At 39.2% G+C, this 19,760-nt stretch overlaps 2 protein-coding genes across 2 annotated transcripts in view; one reads left to right on the top strand and one right to left on the bottom strand.

Annotated features, from left to right (window-relative positions):
* Nucleotides 1–19,760, bottom strand: part of LOC139958655 (uncharacterized) — a 234,684-nt gene that overhangs the window by 110,758 nt on the left and 104,166 nt on the right. The window lies entirely within an intron of this gene.
* Nucleotides 2,415–19,760, top strand: part of LOC139958648 (lanosterol synthase-like) — a 44,546-nt gene continuing 27,200 nt past the window's right edge. Inside the window, exons 1-6 of the mRNA XM_071955883.1 lie at nt 2,415–2,572; nt 3,880–4,037; nt 9,325–9,463; nt 14,900–15,008; nt 16,147–16,268; nt 17,056–17,152. Of these exons, the coding sequence (XP_071811984.1) occupies nt 3,882–4,037; nt 9,325–9,463; nt 14,900–15,008; nt 16,147–16,268; nt 17,056–17,152 (623 nt within the window). The 5' untranslated portion in view covers nt 2,415–2,572; nt 3,880–3,881. The remainder of the gene's footprint in view (nt 2,573–3,879; nt 4,038–9,324; nt 9,464–14,899; nt 15,009–16,146; nt 16,269–17,055; nt 17,153–19,760) is intronic.

The following is a 19,760-nucleotide window of genomic DNA, read 5'->3' on the forward strand; positions in this document are numbered from 1 at the left end:
GAGTTTAATTGTCGTAAGCATGAGAGAGAGAGAGAGAGAGTCACCAAATAAAATATAAAGAATAATAAAAAAGAGAATTATCTATTTTCTCTCGGTACATAAGGCATGTATATATAATAATTGCTAAACATCAGGCTATACTAACGTTAAAATACTAGCGGGGTGTGTGTCAACTGCTACAGCAGAAGAACAGATCGAATAATACCATGTCCTAAGGAGTAACGATCGCCTCCACTGAACAGATTTACTTAACTACTTACAATACAAAACACGCCTTGTATGTCATCGCTCTGTGAAGATATCGATAGATCCTCGTCAAAACCCATCAGAGACAATTGCCTTTTGTTAAATCTGTTTGATTTATTTGTCGAGTTTATCGATCGAAAGAATTTCAATGACTTTCATGATTTCAAACTGTCGTCTGTCTAAAGTGCTTTGCTTAACAACGATGTGGATATACATGTATTCATGATAATAAACATGCAAGCACACAAATGGACGTAAACTGTTGTGATCACAACTTGCTGCCTACCGACACTCCCCTACGCCCCCCCTCCCCTACCTGTGAAAATACATAAACACCGGCGCCGGGTGGGAACGGTTGGAGGGGTACACGTGCTTCGCTTGACTACCATACATTCATGTACACAGGCAAACGTTAGGCTTATATATTTATTTATATATAATAATCATAAAGGCTTGTAAGTACAGAAAACTGTGCACTGCTGTGCTGGAAAGACAACTAAATAAATCTCAAAGTAACGATACAAAAGTTAAACCTGGTCGAAATTCTGGCTGAAATCAGAACCATTGACATGTAAGTAGTGTTTTAATTGCCTCTTAAAAGTAGCAGCATTTTGGACTTCTTTAAGGCTGTCGGGAAGCTTATTCCACAATTTAGGTCCAACCTTTGCGTACGAGCGATACCCATACGAGGATTTAACTCGAGGCTCTATCAATAACGTATTTCTGCTACGGTCAGAGGTTACCAACATATCATGGATATATTTAGGACCCATGCAGTCCTCTAACAGACTTAAACACAATCAATATTATTTTAGAGTACACCCTCTACTTGATTTTATGCCAATGAAGATCATGGAATAGATCAGGCACATGATCATATCTACTTCTACCATATATCATTCTTGCAGCAAAATAGGAACAGATTGGAGTTGATCATATAAATGTTGGTTGATATAAAAAATAAAGTGAGTTACAATTATAATCAATATGCGAAATAACCATGGATTGGACTTAGTAAGATAGAACCGCATTTTAGAAATATTTCTTAGATTCTGAAAGCACCTCAGCTGGATTTAAATGAACAGATTTGATGCCGAAAAGACATGGTATCGTCAAAATGAACACCAATGTTTCGAACAATTTGGTCAGAACGTACACAATCAACAGTGTTAAGAATAACACCCTTGATACGAATCAGTTTTAATATAAGGGGGGGGGGGGTACCAAATAAAATTATTTGGGTCTTGCCAGGGTTGAGTTGTAAAAATTATTTGCGCATCCAACCAAAGCAGGACTGCAGGGAATCAACTAGAAAAGATCCTTGATCATGGTGCCTGAAGTGTTTATAAACCTGCTGATCATCAGCAAAGCCATGAATATTAAAACACATTCTAGAAACTTCAGCGTAAAGTGAACGAATATAGATGTTCAATAAGACTGTATCAAAAACTGATCCCTGTGGCACCACAAACTTAATTGTTATCTCGTCTGAAGAACAGCCCCCTATTCATGGGGTGTCATACAGGGATCACATACAAAACAGAAGTTTCCGTTTACTCCCTTCTTGTTAGTCACATGATCAAACTGGTCGAAAAAAGAGGGTGTGCATTTATCACGGTTACTCTGAACAGCACATTGTGTTGCATGGAAATAAAGACCACATAATAAGCAATAAGCAATATATAATTGAAATCGTGGTAAGTTGGAAAATCAAGAACAGTGAAAAAACTTCCAGCCTCCACCAGGTTTCGATCCCGGGCCTCCCACTTTATATGTGAACCACTATAGGCCATACGCGGATTGTATGTCTAGAGGTTCGAATCCGGCAAGGAAGGCCGCAATTCCACTGTAGGCGTTTGTCACCTGTATCGAACAATACTAGTTCTGTTTTTGGTGACATATTTTGCCTTACTATATATATATATATATATATATATATATATATATATATATATATATATATATATATATATATATATATATATATGTATATGTATATACATATATATATATATATATATGTATCACTATCGATAACTATCGTGGATCACCATTACCAATAACCACGATAGTTATTGTGACGACAACGAGAATCGGGTGGATTATGAGGGATGCGTGACACGAACCATATGATTATGAGGGCACGTGTAAACAACACGAGTCCTATTCGAAAGCTACCCGCACATTTGAACGCACAGGGCCTTACATCTGCCTGCCCGTTCCTATATTCAGTGCAACTTCTACGGCGTTCCATGAACGACGAACAGCAACCAGTGGTAGGGAATTCCCGTTAATCGAACGTACAGTAGACCCTGGAAGCTGACAGGTAAGCTACTCCCTCAGAAAGAGTGTCATATTATTTATGCAGAAAGTCTGTGTTTGTAAAAAGTTTAGATTCCACGTGCGAGACTTTTTTTTATGACTGTCGTAAAATTGTTTCATGTGTTGCATACCTGGTGAACAAACCTGGTGAGTGTTACGTAGCATTAAGCTAAGCTCGTACAAAGTACCGGTAGCCTAAGCTTGTAAGTTGGAGTATTGTCTATATGGTATAGTGTACTAGTGATAACATTCATACATGGGCCTATACAAGCTACGGTATAAAAGCATAGGTATAATCAAACCTGGGAATTTGTGAAATTCTAATCTAGTTGTTAGTCTTCAAAATACGTTGTTACCAAAATGGGGGATACGTATGTTGTATCTCCACCAACATTTGATTGGAATTCAAGTGACTTACCAACATCATTTCGAAATTTCAAAAAGCATTGTTGTCTAATGTTTGATGGTCCCATGGCACATTTGTATTGATTAAAGTGGTATTATCCACTGCCCAGATCTACTAAACCTATCGAAACCATGGTCATGGCTTACAATGAGAGCGTCATACGTGGTGTGAAGACTCCCGCAAAAAGAAGCGTCTAATGCCAGTAATCTGACCTAGTTTCGAATGAGGTGTAACAGAAATGTTAGACACCACCATCGATCCCAGAAAATACACGTGCACAGCTTGCTACCGTCGGTAATTAGACACCAGTGTACAGTCAGTACATACAGCTGCGGTCAATACCCACAGCATAGTATACAAACGATACAGCGATGGACATCTCAGGTCCAGCTAAAGATAACAATTAAGGTATCAAGTTTCATTATAGTCTGCATTTTGTAGCAACACGAACAAAACGTCAATTGCAAGCAACAGAAAGCTAACTTTTTCAGATTGCCGCACGCGGTTTGGGGCGAGTCTTCAATGCCTTTAAAAGAACTCATATAATTAAACAAAGAAACATGACAGTATGTTGTTTAATCTTCTGAATTCACTAGGATTTAAGATAACAGATTTCAGATCACAATGATTAAGAGATTTTTTGCTGAAATGTAAGTTGTTTCCACCTCTCCTCTGAGGGTCTTCAATATTAATTCATTTTTTTTAGATCTCCTTCTGTGTACCCTTGTATGATTTTCTCTCTTGACAGTACCTGTTTTTTTTACTATGTAAATCAATGTTGAAGTTCTGTAATGCTTGCTTTTAAAATTACAACAACAACCAAAGCTCGCTTGAAATTTCATGTGTTTTTGTTCTTTTTGAAGCACACATATAGTTACTGTATATACTGTATATATATTTCAAAGCTATGCCTGGGTCGAGGAGAATTGATCCCGTGACTGATCTAACCAGATGGAGACTCACCAGCATAGATGGCAGAAGACGCTGGCACTTTATATCTATTGATGGTACACTCGAAAGGGAGCAGAATGTACTTGAAAAATATTCGTTGGGACTTGACTGTGTGAGTTATGTTCAATGTCAATTTTTCATCATAATAATAATAAAGTCCAGGTTGAAGTGTCTGTTATTAAGTTGGCTTAACAACCGTAACTTAAAAAAAAAAATTTTGTTTCCCCTTTTGAAGTCAATCAAATCCTCTTTGAATGCTGCTTCAGACGTTCTTGAAACGAAGGGAAACAAAATCATAATCATTGCTGGTAATCACAGATTTGAATCTTTCAAAACATCTGGCCAAAAGACAATGGCCTTTAAAATGTGATTTAAAAAAAAAAATCATCAAATGTCTCTTGAATCTGCTTCTTATACCAATGAAAAGCTTCTTGTGGTTGGGGAGGATGGGGAGGGTATGCGTGTGTGTGTGCATGAGGGGATGGGAGTTGCTCTTTCTGCTGAGACCACTGTCGATAATTTTTGTTCATTCCACGTAAAAGATGTATTGGGAGCAACTTCACCAATGGTCTGTTTTTAAACCTACAGACAAAATTAAACATGTAGTCAAGATAAATACTGTATGTGACAAGAATTGCACATATGTGTGTGTTTTTGTGTCTATCTATCCATCCATCCATCCATCCATCCATCCATCCGTCCATCTACTGTTTGATTATGATATGAAACGCATATGAAAAGCATGCTCATAAAATTTCAGGCGACGTGTGAGTATGATCTATACTGCTGGAGCCGATTCCGATTTCTGCTCTTTAACCTTTAATTTCTCTGTTGTTCGTCGATTGTAAACAATTTGCACCTCGTTCTATATATTACTGTCGATGGGTGCAATTTCCATTAGCAATTTAGTGTCAGCACAATTTAAACATGATATCCACAACATTTTTTAGCAGAGGGATACTCTTTTAACGTTTTTGTTCATATTACAGCATGAAAGAATAATACGACGTGCTTATACTGTCAGGGTTCTTTGTTTTTGCAATATGGCATACAGTAGTTTATCTTATAGTAATATGTAAGTACAATGATCTACTACATAAACTATATTGGTAGCAGTGTTTCCACTTTGAAGGAAATTTCCCGGATTCGGAGGCGGTTCGTATACACCCTACAGTAATTAGGGCTAACACCCGTTGAAATCGGTCCATTTCTTCATGATATCTTACAAGGATAGCATTGGCTCATATACACTGTTACGATAAAGTCATCCATCAAGCATCAATACAGTTTCACATTCTGGTTAACACCTTTCTAACTTTGTAACAAACTATGTCTGCTAAGAAGACCTGTGCATAATTAAGGCAAGGGGGAAATGAAATGAAACCGATATCCCGCATATTTTTCGCACAAACACAATGGATAAACTGCTCAGAAATATTGCCCAATCAAAACAAATATCTCAAATATATATAGACACTTTGCTGAGCTTCTACAGCGTTGCTGCCCTTGGTTTTTTTTTTTTGATAGAGGTAGGGCTGGGTGGGGCTGGGTGGAGCTGAGTGGGGCTGGGCAATGAGGTACAGTATAAGGAAGGGAATACCATTTGAATGTTTCCTGCCTTTACCTTTCTCTGAGCTGGAGTGGGTCTTCAGGTTTGCACTTTACACAATATTAAACTGAATTATGTGGGCATAATATTTCTGATTTATTTACTTCTAAAGCATACACACACACACACACACGACACATACACCCACACACGCATAAACACCCACAGATACACTATTTGTACCTTACTTGGGCAAAGTCATGATGCTATTTCAATTTTTTGGGGGGGGAAATTTTCTTCCTCTTTCCTCTCTTGGTTTCAATTTCCTGTAATTTATTCTGATATAATTTATGTTGTTGTATACGATATCGGTTTAATATACATAGCTTACAGATCTATATAATTTTGAAAAATGTAATGTAGGCCTATATGGCAGTGGCGGAGCGTCCATGCAGTCAGACGGACTCAAATGGACTGCTGGTGCCCTTTTCAGCTTTTTACCACTTTTGACTTAGTCGCGATTATTGACTTTTTTATTGCGCTCTCATCTACCTATTGATATTTGTCACATTTTGTTGGCGATGACACCTACTGTATTTATTCTTCGTTTATCTGCAAATTAGCAAGGCCAGGAAAGGGTCATTTCCGGCGATCTAGGGAGTATCTTTACTCAAAAAAAATCTGTTCGCTCCGCGCCAACCTGTGATGGCACTCCTCTTAGATAGTGTCGAAAGCGCCCCTACAGACCATTCTCGCCACCCTTGACCAATACCCCTAGCTCCGCCACTGCTATATGGGCCTATATGCATGTAATCTTTACACATGTAAATAGGTATGCCTCTTTTCTGACAACCTTTTGTCTCATCCACAAGGTTGATGGCCTTCTCTATCTTCTTGAGTATAGAAGGGTCACATTACAAAACACCCGCCTGCATATTCTTGGTAATTTAAGAACGTTTATCTGACTGCCTATGGGCACAAGAGTAAGTGTTGACTTTTGCATGATTACGTAATATTCGTCAACCACCGGAAACAAGACTTTCGGAGTGTCTAGTTTGAACTGCTTGTCTTCATGTCGTTGCAATGACAGATTCCAAAATTATCGAGCGCTTATTAGAGCCACACTCAATAATTAGAAACTAAGCTGTATGCAACAGGAATGTTTACTTTAACCAGGAAATTGCTACTTTAACTACTTGCTATAACCATGGAGCTCTGTTTATAGCTCCATGCTATATAACCCAGTTACTGTACAGTAGCTGCCATTAGTATTGAAAATGTGTGAACTTTAACATGTTACTAATAGTTCCACTAAGATAGCTATAGGTACTTCAAGTAGTTCAAGATGTCAGTGTTTTTACATTTAGACCTATAAACATGTATAACCTTGGCGTCGCTCAGACGGGTTGCAGTTAGGGGGGGGGGGGGTTCGGGGAGGGATAGAGGTGAAGGTTTGATCATTAGTGACCGAAGCGTTTGCCTATGTACATGTTGTGGAAATTGCAGTGCATCAATGTTGCATCTTATTTTGTCAATTGACACTGATTTTTGGTCAAATTGTCAATAAATATTTTGCTAGTACAACCATAACCTTTAGTTCCGTGTCAAACAGCTTGTCTGGACAGTATGTTTAGTTGGCTTTGCGGATTTGCATTTTAAACACTGTCCGTCTCCTGAAGTCTGCCTCGAGACTCACCTTTAACACAAATGTAGCTGGTCAAAAACGCAGTGACCAGGCAAAAATATATATTTTTAGGTTTGGGAAAATTACAAGTAGCACCATCCCATGAGAGTAGGACCGGATGACTCTGAGATCTTGGGGATCCCCACATTTTTCTTTAAGTTTAAGTGACCCCATTGTTTTTAATACAAGATTCATGTGCATAGTAAACCTAATATTTTTCCTTATGTTTATTTTTATGTGAGCGTTAGCGCCTTTTCAAGTTGTCGACAACTTGAAAACCAAATTTGTTTGGTTGATACAGTATTTTAAATTGTGCTGTCGATCACACTGTGGTTCACATTAATTGTCTACACTGGAACTCAACTGACTAATATGCCTCCATTTATTTCAGTGTAAGTCTGGAGCCATGAGCTTGGTAGGGCATACAGTAGTTACAAACCCACACATTACAAAGGTTTGAGAACACATGCAAGTTGCAACCCTACTGGACAGGATTTCCCATACTAACAGAAGGCCTCACCATACATGCATCAAAGTTAAATAAACCAAGCAAGATGTTTTGATATAAAATATTTTATTCCAAATTTTTAAAGAGACGTAATAAGACTATAGGTGCTACTAAATCGAGTGCCATGCTAATGCTAAATAACTGGAAACTTACAAATGCCAACTCGCTTTGTTAGGTGTACAAAATACAATATAGGGATCTGAGACTAGGCAATACTGTAGCATTGCCTAGGTCTATATACTTAGTGGCCTTTTCTTTGTGTGTGCCAGTACTACCAGCGCTTTCTGGTCACTTGTCATTTCGACCAACCATTTTTTTACTTTGATTTTTTGAATTTTTTTTTTTGAATTTTTTACTTTTTTACTCAGTCAGAGTAATATCACTTTTTCTATTTCACTAGTTCAATTTGATTTATTTTGGGTTATATGATTGGTAGGTAAATGAAGTGATGTCCCTTCGATATCGATCAGAGTCTGAGCAGTTATTTCGGGTATAATGGGAGGATTACACTACCTTAGGGGGTTACGCATACAATGGAAGTTATGGCCGGTTCGTATCTTGTAACCTTAACAATTCCTGAACGTTTCCTTATTAAATTGACCAAATCCGTCCGTTATATTGAAGTATACTATTTAATCAATGTAACCACTGTATCAATGTAACCACATATATGTAATCACATATGTAATCAATGTAACCACGACTTCAAGTTTCCTTAATATTTGGTTCGTATCATCCTGTAACGTTAACAATTCCCGGACGTTTCCTTATTAAATTGATCAAATCCGTCCGTTATATTGAAGTATACTATTTAATCAACGTTGGTCAAAATAATTAACCAGCAAGGTTCTAAAGGCGAAATGACCATGCTGGTTGGGCGAAATGACCGACAAGTTTGGGCGAAATGGTTAGGTTGGTCGAAATGGAAGCTAGTCACTTCGCCCAACAACCATTTCGCCCAACTGCAGCCTTACATCTGTTCCACCCACTGTTTATGCTCATGTGTAAAACAAGCAAAACTGTTTGATTTTTAACTTGACTTGTCCAAGTGTGAAGTGTCTCTTTTCTGCTACTGTAGTCTTCGTAGAACTTTGTGTAAAAGAAAGTTGGCCTGACATTTCGATCCTAGCAGGATCTTCTTCAGAGGCTGTATGACAGCTTTGCATCCACAGTCTCTCTCTGCTGATTCGTACTAGGTCAGGGCAGCTACCTAAGGATTCAATCCCCTGTAGTTGTTCATTTTCTGGATGTCTTTTTGTATTGTATACGGGAGTGAACATCTTCAGGCCCCCCCTCCCCCCTTCTCCCGGGTTTCTGTGCACTTCCTTTCACCTCATGTAGATAGTAATTTCTGTAATTACAGTTTATATTTTATCGAATCTGTCGTGTTTACACTTGAAGTGAAACGATACAAAGTAAATGTCAATTTTTGCTCCCGATATCATAATGACACTTACTTTTGCCTGTACTGTAGGTTTGTACTGTAGGCCTATACTGTAGGCCTATACTGTAGGCCTATATATACTGTAGGTTTATTGAGAAATATTTTTATCAACATTTGAAAACAGAGTTATGTGAACTAAGGCTTAGTAATATAGATATAAACCACTTGGATGGAGAATTTGTTTCATTCTGGGTCTTTTTCGTCTGTCTTTTAGTCGGATGAGGCAAAAAAGCTCCCAGATGCGGAGAGCGCGGCAGAGGCTGCCATCAACGGAATGAAGTTTTTCTCGTTGCTGCAAGCTGACGATGGTCATTGGCCTAATGATTATTCAGGTCCTCTGTTTTTGATGCCAGGTAAAATGCATTTTGTTATTTCGTGTTTATCAGTGCTTCCATCGTTAAGGGATTCCCTACAAATTTTCAAGACCTTCCAAATTGTGAACACTCGATCAGAATGCACTTAGTTCTAAGCTTCCTCTCTTTTAGGTCAGCATCACATGTACTCATCAAAACTGCTGGTATACTTCCAGGTGTGCGTGAGTGGACTTTAACTGATATTAACGATGGTGTGATTACTTATATATAAATATATATCCACTTGATAACTACTTGTTCTAATTGTGCTGGGAGTTTCGAGAATAATTTTCCGCACTTCCAATACAGTCAATATATGCCGATAGACAATTTGTCCTTGAAAGTTTGACCACTTTCAATTCTAGAGGAATAGGGTAAGGGTAGGAAGAGTCTGCTTAGGCAGGATTATAGTACTTCTGCCACCAGTTTTTCTTCCAAGTAGACATAAAGCCATCTAATTAATACCATTATATAGCTCGGTGCAAGTTATTGCAAAATGAAAAAATGGTCACTACCTTTATCATCTTTAAGGTCACAACAAGTTAATTGTTATGCTACTGGCCCACTTTCAAGATGTTGAACACGATGTATGAAGAGCTCCTGAGCTCTTGACATATCGCCCCCAGCACGTACCAATCTCGTGATAAGCACAGCATACGTGGTGACACATCCTGAACAGATCGTGCTTGTTGGCGAACAGCCCAAAAGTTTTAAACATGCTCAAAACTTTTGGCGACATCCTGTGTCAGCTAAATATGCACTTCGTGATACATCATGCTGTGTTCGTGATACATCGTGTTTGACACGTGTTGCTCGTGCAGTGCACGCGTTCCCCCGGTGGAACGATTTTCGGTACGTACATAATACGAGGTATTCACGATGTACAGCTGGCTCCAGGGGTTGCCCCATGAACGTCACTTCCCGTTCAATCCTTGGGCCAACGCGTTCCAGAAACTCCCGGAACAAGGTCGGATCCATCCGCAGGAAGTTCTGGAATCCAGACCTATCCTCCCGCGCCATCTCCTGCATCAACGCTTCATAGAAGCCATGCTCCGGCCGCCGAAGGAGCCACGTCCTCACCCATATCTGACGTTTGATCTTGCGCCTGCATTGCTCCTCCTCTTCCCTACGCCGCCGTCTTCATGTGAGCAAGGTGACGGCCGTAACAACCGTGACTGACTACAGCAGTTCTGTATTGCAGGTCCGCAGTAAGCTGTCGGTCTGCCATGTTGCTGTCTAGTGTACAGTATGCCTACTGTTTTGTGGCTTTAACTGCCAGCTTGTCACATATACCAAAGGGTACGCCAATTTTGGCCCGTTGAAAGACCGGGTCCGCAGAGAACGTATCGAAAACGTATAGATCGTGCCTTGGTCGTGTTGAGCGCATAGAGAGCGTACTAAACTTGTATTAAGGTCGTGTTAAGGTCGTTTCAAAGGTCGTGCTGTTTCTTAGTCAAAACGTGCATGCTCGTGGTAGGCTCGAACAAAGTTCGTATTGTACTATTGGTGAACTCGTGCTTTACTAGTAGCATAGATTAGATGTACAGGAATTTCTTGGATTCTCTTAGTGACTACGATCAACCAGAGCTCGTTATACATCGTGTTTAACATCGTGGAAGTGGGCGAGTAGCGTAAAAACTTCAAATTATTATGATTAGCTAAAGCTAGGTTTGCATTAAGTTAGCATCTGACCTTTGGTTCTGGTTCTGTGTCGAGGGGAATAATTGAAACAAGGAATGTTAATCTAAAATTTCCTTCTTTAACTACATTTCTGAGTAACAAATTCTTTTTCACAAGTTGAGGATAAAAGAACTAGAGAAGTTTTACTTCAGTTTCATGATAGTTTGCTTGTTCCTGTCGGGGGAAAAATCTGGATTTTGTGAAGGATCCAGCCAAATCCGTTTCAAGCCGGATCCAAAATCCCTATTATATATCTTGTATATCCCTATTTCTAAAATGCCTCCAGTAGAAGTAGTAGTACAGTAGTAGTGGTAGTAGTAGTAGTAGAAGTAGTAGTAGTAGTAGTCATAGTAGTAGTAGTATTAGTAGTAGTAGTAGTATTAGTAGTAGTAGTGGTAGTAGTAGAAGTAGTAGTAGTAGTAGTAGTAGTAGTAGAAGTAGTAGGACAAATTCATGAGGACAAGTACATGTAAATGTGCTAGAATTTGAGTACACTCGTGAGGACTCATAATTAATGTTTGTAATTAATTGTATACATGAATCTTACATCCTGCATGCTATTGTATATGTACTAACATTTTGCATAGTCTGGTATATATATACCTAGATATTGCATTGATTTTGTAGCTAGACTATTACCTTGCATTTCATGCGATATGTGGTAGACTTGAATTTTGTAGGATATGTGCTAGTTTTGACGGTTTGTTGGATTTGGTATATATGTATATATTTCATTGACAAAAATCTGTTGTTTTAGCATCATGTTTGATCTCTAGAGTAAGGCAAAATATGTCACCAAAAACAGAACTAGTATTGTTCGATAAAGGTGACAAACGCCTACAGTGGAATTCGACCTTCCTTACTGAATTCGAACCTCTGGCAGGCGCGTATCCAGGATTTTCAAACCCGGGGGGCGCGAATTACTATCTAAGCGGAGCGCCACCATCGGTTGGCGCGCAGCGTACAAGAAAATTTCTTGTTTTGAAACCCCCCAGATCACCGGAAACGGCACTTCTCGGGCTTGAAATGACCAACCAGATGTACACTTTTTGCCTGAGAACCAAGTATTTCCTAATAGTTTTTTTTTCCATCCATAACCTTTTTGAAGATTGTCAACCCGGCACACATCATGTTCGACCTGATCGCATCTCCTGTGGGTCTTTGCTTTTGTAGGTGATTCTACGTCGCGGCCCACAATACCCGTCAGCCCCACTTTTCAAGGTTTTAAGCCCCATATTTGTTCAGAATTTGAAAATTCACATTTCTCGTGAATAAACTCACTTCAAAACATACCCATAATGTTGTACAAAATTCATCTATGGACAACCAATATAGAAAAAACTTCCTTCAACCCCTAACAGGCCGGTCAAAATTGCACGAGTAGAGGGAAGTGTGATGTAGAATGTTGGTCAGAAATTTTCGAAAATTCAGACACAGTTAATTTATTGGTGTACAAATATTAAAACCTGTTATAACGGCTATTATAAAACTTGGTTGAAGGAAATGAAAAAATAGCAGATATTTCCGAAACCGAACACTACACACATAGGCGTAGGAGGCGCGGCGGCAGTGGCGGAGCTAGGGGTATTGGTCAGGAGTGGCGAGAATGGTCTGAAGGGGCGCTTTCGACACTATCTAAGCGGAGCGCCACCACTGGTTGGCGCGTAGCGTACAGAAAATTTTTGAGTAAAGATACTCCCTAGATCGCCGGAAATGACCCTTTCCGGGCCTGGCTAATTTGCAGATAAACGAAGAATAAGGTGTCATCGCCAAATTACACCAACAAAATGTGAGAAATGTCAATAAGTAGATGAGAGCGCAATAAAAAAGTCAATAATCTAGAATAAGTAAAAAGTGGTAAAGAGCTGAAAAAGGCGCCAGCAGTCCATTTGAGTCCGTCAGGGGGCATCCGCCCCCCTGACCATATGAACGCTCCGCCACTGCGCGGCGGGGGTGCAGGCCCTAATTCGCCATTACTAATGTAAAAGAGAGTTTTGACATAATTGGACCTCTATGCTTTTTATACATCTACATGAGACATGTCGTTGTTTACATTAGCATCCCGCGGTATACTGCGCAATTTTAACGGACCGTACGGTACATGATGACATGCGATGTAATAACAGATGCTTGCTTATATGATATTGACATGAACACGTTGAACGCGCGCGAAGCGCGCGAAAAGTTTTGGTTATTTTTTCAGGCAAGTCGGACAGTTTTGAGGCTTTTCATCCTGGAACGCCATTTTCATGCTCACTGATATGATGTGATATCTGCTGTTTGCGTTACAAATTCGAACAGGCGCGTAGCGAGGAATTTGCCAAGGGAGGGGCGAAGCCTGTAGGCAAATTATCTAAGCGTAGCGCCACCATAGGTTGGCGCGAAGCGTACAAGCAAATTTTGGCCGAAAATGTCTCCCAGATCGCTGGAAATGACACTTCCCAGGCCTTGTAAGTTGCTTGTAAGCACTTTCTATTTTGAAATTACTTAGCGATATCATTTAAAAAATGCTGAATGGGGGGGGGGCGGGCGGTCGCCCCCATCCCAAAATGCGTCATGTTCCCCGACGACACGGTCGAGTTCGAGACCAGCCACAGTTGGTTTCATAGCACAATTCTACACACGCGTTATGATAGACCATATATAGTATATATATATAGATCATTAGTGAGAGAGGAAAATGGAAACGTCAAAAAATGGAGTTGTCGGTGTAAGGGGTTGGTTTCATAGCACAGTTGGTTTCATAGCACAATTCTACACACGCGTTATGATAGACCATATATAGTATATATATATAGATCATTAGTGAGAGAGGAAAATGGAAACGTCAAAAAATGGAGTTGTCGGTGTAAGGGGTAGGGTGAGTCACACTTTTACGAAATCATTGATCCGTCACTGGCTACCCTTCAGCGCTGTAATGATGTCACTGTTCTTCTTTCTCTTCCCGGTGTCTTCGCGTTTTGCTTTTACTCCCTCTTTTTCTCCTTTTTCTCTCTTCTTTTTCTTTTCCCTTCCTTCCTCTCCTCCTCCTCTCTTTTTCCCCTCTTTTTTCCTTTTTTCTTCTCTTTTTTTTCTCTTCTCTTTTTCTTACCCGGGGGGCGCGCGCCCCCAACGCCCCCCCCCTGGATACGCACCTGTCTGGACATGCAATCAGCGTCCATAGCCTAGTAGTTAGGTTGTCCGCATATAAAGCGGGAGGCCCGGGTTCGAATCCCGGTGGAGGCTGGAAGTTTTTTCACTGCGCTGGATTTTTCAACTCATTACAATTTTAATAATATATATATATATACATATTTATATATAAATATATATATATATATATATATATACAGTATATATATGTATATATATATATACATCATATATATATACATCATATATATAGGTTTGTCTGATTACATCACATATATCACACATATATATATATCACACATATATATACATCACATATATCACATATACATCACATATATATACATCATATATATAGGTTTGTCTGATTTGGTATATATATATATATATCAATATATTAATGTAAATATGATGCAACATTAAGTAGAGTTCAATCTTGATCATTTTGGTTACATTCAAGTATGGTAGTGCAGAATATGGTAGATTAAGTCTGTACTCAGGTAGACATAACTCTTGCGTGTTTTGTTAGACTATTAATGTAATTGTGGGATGTGGTAGCAGCCAATCTTACCCGATGTGCACAGTGTTCCTATAAATTACCTTCTCCATTTTCCTCCTTTTAAGGTCTCTTTATAGTACTTTACATCACCAAGACCAAACTACCCGATGCTTTCGTGAAAGAGTCCATTCGTTACTTGAGATCAGTACAGCTTGCGGACGGAGGCTGGGGTCTGTAAGTGTTCTTTGATGTGCCTGGCTTTTACAGTCCCGACGATAGGGAATCCTATCATCTATAAATAAATTTTTAGCCTTTGAAGAAGATCCTGCTAGGATCGAAAACGTCAGGCCAACTTTAACTTTTACACATACTCTTACACAGGCTCTCTAGTGGATAAGCAGTTTGCTAACAGTTTCATTTGAATTTGATAGGGAATTCAGTCAGTTATTTACTTGAAACAGGCATGAGACTCTTCCGCGGAAACGCGGATTTCCGATTTTTTTTTTTTTCATTTTCGCGTTTTTTTCTCGTAATTCGCGTTTTTTATTTTTTTTTATTTTTTTTATTTATTTATTTTTTTTATTTATTTATTTATTTATTTATTTATTTTTTTTTCCCCGAACATGCTGGACTGTAAAGGGAAGTAACACCGAATTTGACCAGTGGTGGAATCAAGTAGCACAAAGCAAGCAAAAAAGCATTTTTTTGGTTCAAAAAAGCTAATGGATAAATTATACAAGCAGAAATGCCACACTTTTTTGGCGAGTTGCGTGATGTGATAGATTCCATCTAGAGTCCACCATTTTGCATCCTCCTTACCTGACAAAAAAATTCTAAAGGGGAGGGGGACACCCCCTCCCTTAAACCCCTCCCCCAGGACGGGGATCGATAAATTTCAGATTTTTTTTCCCCGGCTCAGTCTCATCCCTGTTGAAAGTAACCCCTTTTGAGACAGATATTTAATTTGTGTTGTTTGCTTATAATAAACTCATAATAAATTTTTGAGATTTGATAGGCCTATCAAAAAACAATATGAAGGTTTGGGATTCCCAAAAATAGACACAAAATATTAAGAAACATTCTCATTAGGTTTTGCCATCAGGCAGAATCTAGGAAGGCAAATGGGGGGGGGGGGAGGTGAAGGGTGAGGAGGAGGAGGAGGAGGAGGAGGAAATGTAATTCATCTCAAAGTTGAAGCTTATATATTTGTAGAAAGTTGATGAACTGCATTTAAAAAAAAATTTACATTTTAGTTGAATGTTAGCTGTACAGGTTTTAAAATTGAATTTTCCTGCCTTAAATGAAATCTTGAAACGTAAACGGTGTAGATACCGAGCAAACTTTTTTTTCTTTTTTACCCCTTCCGGAACAGGCATACAGAAGATAATGCCACAGTTTTTGGGACAGCATTGAACTATGTGGTGATGAGACTCCTTGGAGTCAGCCCAGAAGACCAGGACTTGGTTAAAGCCAGGAAGCTTCTCCATCACCATGGTAACAACTTTGTGATGCGGAAAAAGAGGCTAAAAAATATGCTAGATATTCCGCTGAAACGGTCTTTTCTTTACTTTTCACACCAAACGGCCCGGTGCATGTCAGTTAATTAATTTAAAACTATTCAGCAATGTGCTTGAAAGGAAATTTCAGCAACTGCAGATGCTTATTCTTCGAAATTGTTAGTGGCAAGTGTTTCTGCAAGTATACGTATAGGTCAAAAATCAACAACCTCATCCTAGAAAGTTTGTATGGAGAAGATAAGTATTGTTCCAAATTGAGTGATATTTCGTGACTGCACCTGGCAACAGCAGACTGTGAAGGGTTTAGTATTACCATGGCAACTGAGCTGAAAGTATTTATACTTACCTTTACTATATGAAAGTCATGTACTGTATCAACAGAGGAAAAGGATATTTGTGTAAAACTTTTGTAGTATTTTGTCTGTTTCTGGGCGTGGGTGGGGGGAGGGAGGAGGGCGGTGATCAGAAATGGTTGCAATAGAATAGAGGGTGAACCCCTATGGTGACTTGATGATTTAGGCTCCCAAGATTTCTCTGTGAAATATGTATATATAGTGTTATTGCATTATCTTCCATTAACAGGAAGTTTTTTTTTATTTTAATAAGACATGTTTTTCTCCATTCCTTCTATCCCCTCCCCCAATTCTTTCATCAGCTAATCAGAGAACAAAAAGCTTCAAAAGTTTCATAAATTCTTTCCAATTTGCATATATGCAAAAATATATATGCAGAAATACCCTACTTTTTTTTTCTTATCTTTGTAGGTGGGGCTGCCACCATCCCATCCTGGGGGAAGTTTTGGTTGTGCATACTGAACTGTTATAAGTGGGAAGGCATGCACACGCTGTTCCCCGAACTATGGTGAGTGGGTCGGGCTTTCGTAGTGCCAGATAAAAATTGTTTTAGAACTTTTAGCGATAGCCCAAAGGAAGAGCTTGCAGCTGTCATCTACTTGAGGCTGTGGATGAATACCAGCTCTTATCCTTCTGTGAGCATCTAGACAAAAGCAATGCAGGCATATTCATTTTCCTTACCAATCCTGTCCCTCCTAACATCCACATCACAAAGGCCCAGGCTACCCCCCCCCCCATCATCCCTTTTACCAACTTATATACCTCTTCTTGATTGCAATATCAAAGTTCTGATACTATTTCGAATTAAAATCCCAGTACAGGATATTCTCTGAACTGGATTAAATATAAAAATCATCGAGAAAAAGTTCTTTCAAATGATTGAATATTTTCGAAATTGCTTCCCTTCACGTTGTTCAACATTATGCAACTCATGCTGGAAAAGGATTTGTCTGTGTGGCGAGATCGGCATGGTTACGATCATTTACATGGAAGTCATGCATTAACCTCAGTATAGCAACAGCTTTTCCTGCATTCTGGGAGCTTCCTCATTTTTTTGGTTTATAAGGGAGGACCCCAGCAAAAATGGTCAAAACTTGGGTGTCACATGACTATTGTTTATATTTTTGGTTGGTTTCTTGTTCAAACATTCATAATTAAGGGATTAAATGGCTCCACATTCTGTGACCAGATGCTGGGTGTTCAATCTAACGATTATATTACTGTGCGTGATATTACATGAAATTGTACGGTAAATTTGTGACAGTCCTGGGCCGGGGGGGGGGCATTCATGTGTTTAATTCTTCAAAGGATAGCGGTAATGACAATCTCTCTGTTTTTGCTCATTGGGTTTGTTCTATCCTTCAGCTATGTGATTTCCTGGATGGTTTATCAAACCAAATTCCGACATAAATAGAATGAATTATACTGCAGGAAGCCTGCAGGAAAAAATTTTCCCTCGCTTAATAGCGCATGCGTCGACGTTCACTGTATCATTCTGCTAAACAGGTGAAACAGTTCTCAAAAAAACAAAAAAAATTATAATTTGGATCTCTTGTTTTGCGGTGACGGTTTTTAGGCCATTTCCAGTTAGTCTTTGTAGATTCAAGTTGCGATGGAAAAAAGTTTGACTTCAGAACATGTCAACTAGAGTTTTTATCGGTGTGCTACAAATGTATAACACATAAATGATGTGAATATATATAACACATATATAATTTGCAGGGATGTGCCCGCACTGGGCTGTCCCGCCCAGCACTAAAAATTACTGCCCAGCACTGTCTTAAAAATCATGAATCCCGCCCAGCACTATTTTCATCTTAAATCCCGACATTCCTAACAATATATTCCACATAAATTGGGCCTAGCCTATGCCAAAATCATACAGACTAATAATGCATCCGTTACGCATGCGAGAAACATTACTTACGCCTCTCAATCGGTCCCTTGTAAAATCTCTTTGAAACACACTAATGACTTTTACCAGGTACGTAATATATTTCACTAAAAAAAAATTAAAATGTTAATTGCTAGCAAAACTAGTACTTGTGTATGTGCTTAAAAAGCTACACAAGTACCAGCATTTGGCATCTGAGCACCTTCAAATTTAGGGAAACATCTGCTTGACCTTCTATATACCCACATATATCATGTCAGTTCAACTATTTGTCCTTCACCACAGACACTATCATAGGCAAGTTATCAACATGTGAGGGTTTGTAGTGCATCCAAGATGCCAAGCAGCCATTTCTGTAGTATTATAGATATCATATATATCTGGTATGAAGGCCTTTTTGCTGGTAGCAATCAATTGGTCAACATCCTTGAGTGATAAATAGAGGCTGTTGTGCATCCAGATTATTTTTGTTGCCTCAGTTGTTGCCGTAACTGTAACAAACAATGCACAAAAAATGAGAAACAAATTGCTTTGAATTCAAATTTCTTATTCAAACTTTAAAATCCAGTTCATTCCCCTCCCCTTCAATCATATCTACTACCAAGTAGCCACCCCTCCCTTTTAATACGGCCACCCCTCTCTCACCTACATGAATCCCTCCCCATAGCTACATCTATGTAATCAGAGATGCCAAGGTCAGATGTTTTTTAGGCGGGTGAAAATTGTCTGGTGCTGTTAGTTACGTACACCATCTAAGTGGAGCGCCACCATGGGTTGGCGCGAAGCGTACAAGAAAATTTTGGGATCTTACGGCCCCTCAGATGGCCGGAAACATCACTTCCCGGATCATCTAAGCTGAATCTATACTGTCTCCATATTTGTATTGTGTCTATTTTGTTTTCATTCCAGAGAAAAAATTATCTTGAAATAAAAAAAAACTCTGAAATTTTGCGGACGCTGTAGCGTTCACGTGTGTCGTAACGGTATTATTTTTCACGAATCGTATAGGTAACGTTGCTTTCAGCCGGGCATATTTAGCACAATCGGCTTTGATTAATTTCCGATCCTGGCGGTTCTGAGATAATTCGCATTTTGATGAAATGAATTTCACGCTAGCAATGATACACTTTCACAGGAAAAACTCTGTGGGCCTACAATGCGGGAAATTCTTCAAAAATGCAGGAGTTTTTGGGAAAATGCGGGAGATTCGGACAGGTGGGCG

This window comes from Apostichopus japonicus, chromosome 18 (genome assembly GCF_037975245.1).
Source record: "Apostichopus japonicus isolate 1M-3 chromosome 18, ASM3797524v1, whole genome shotgun sequence".
Classification (NCBI taxonomy): Eukaryota; Metazoa; Echinodermata; class Holothuroidea; order Aspidochirotida; family Stichopodidae; genus Apostichopus; species Apostichopus japonicus.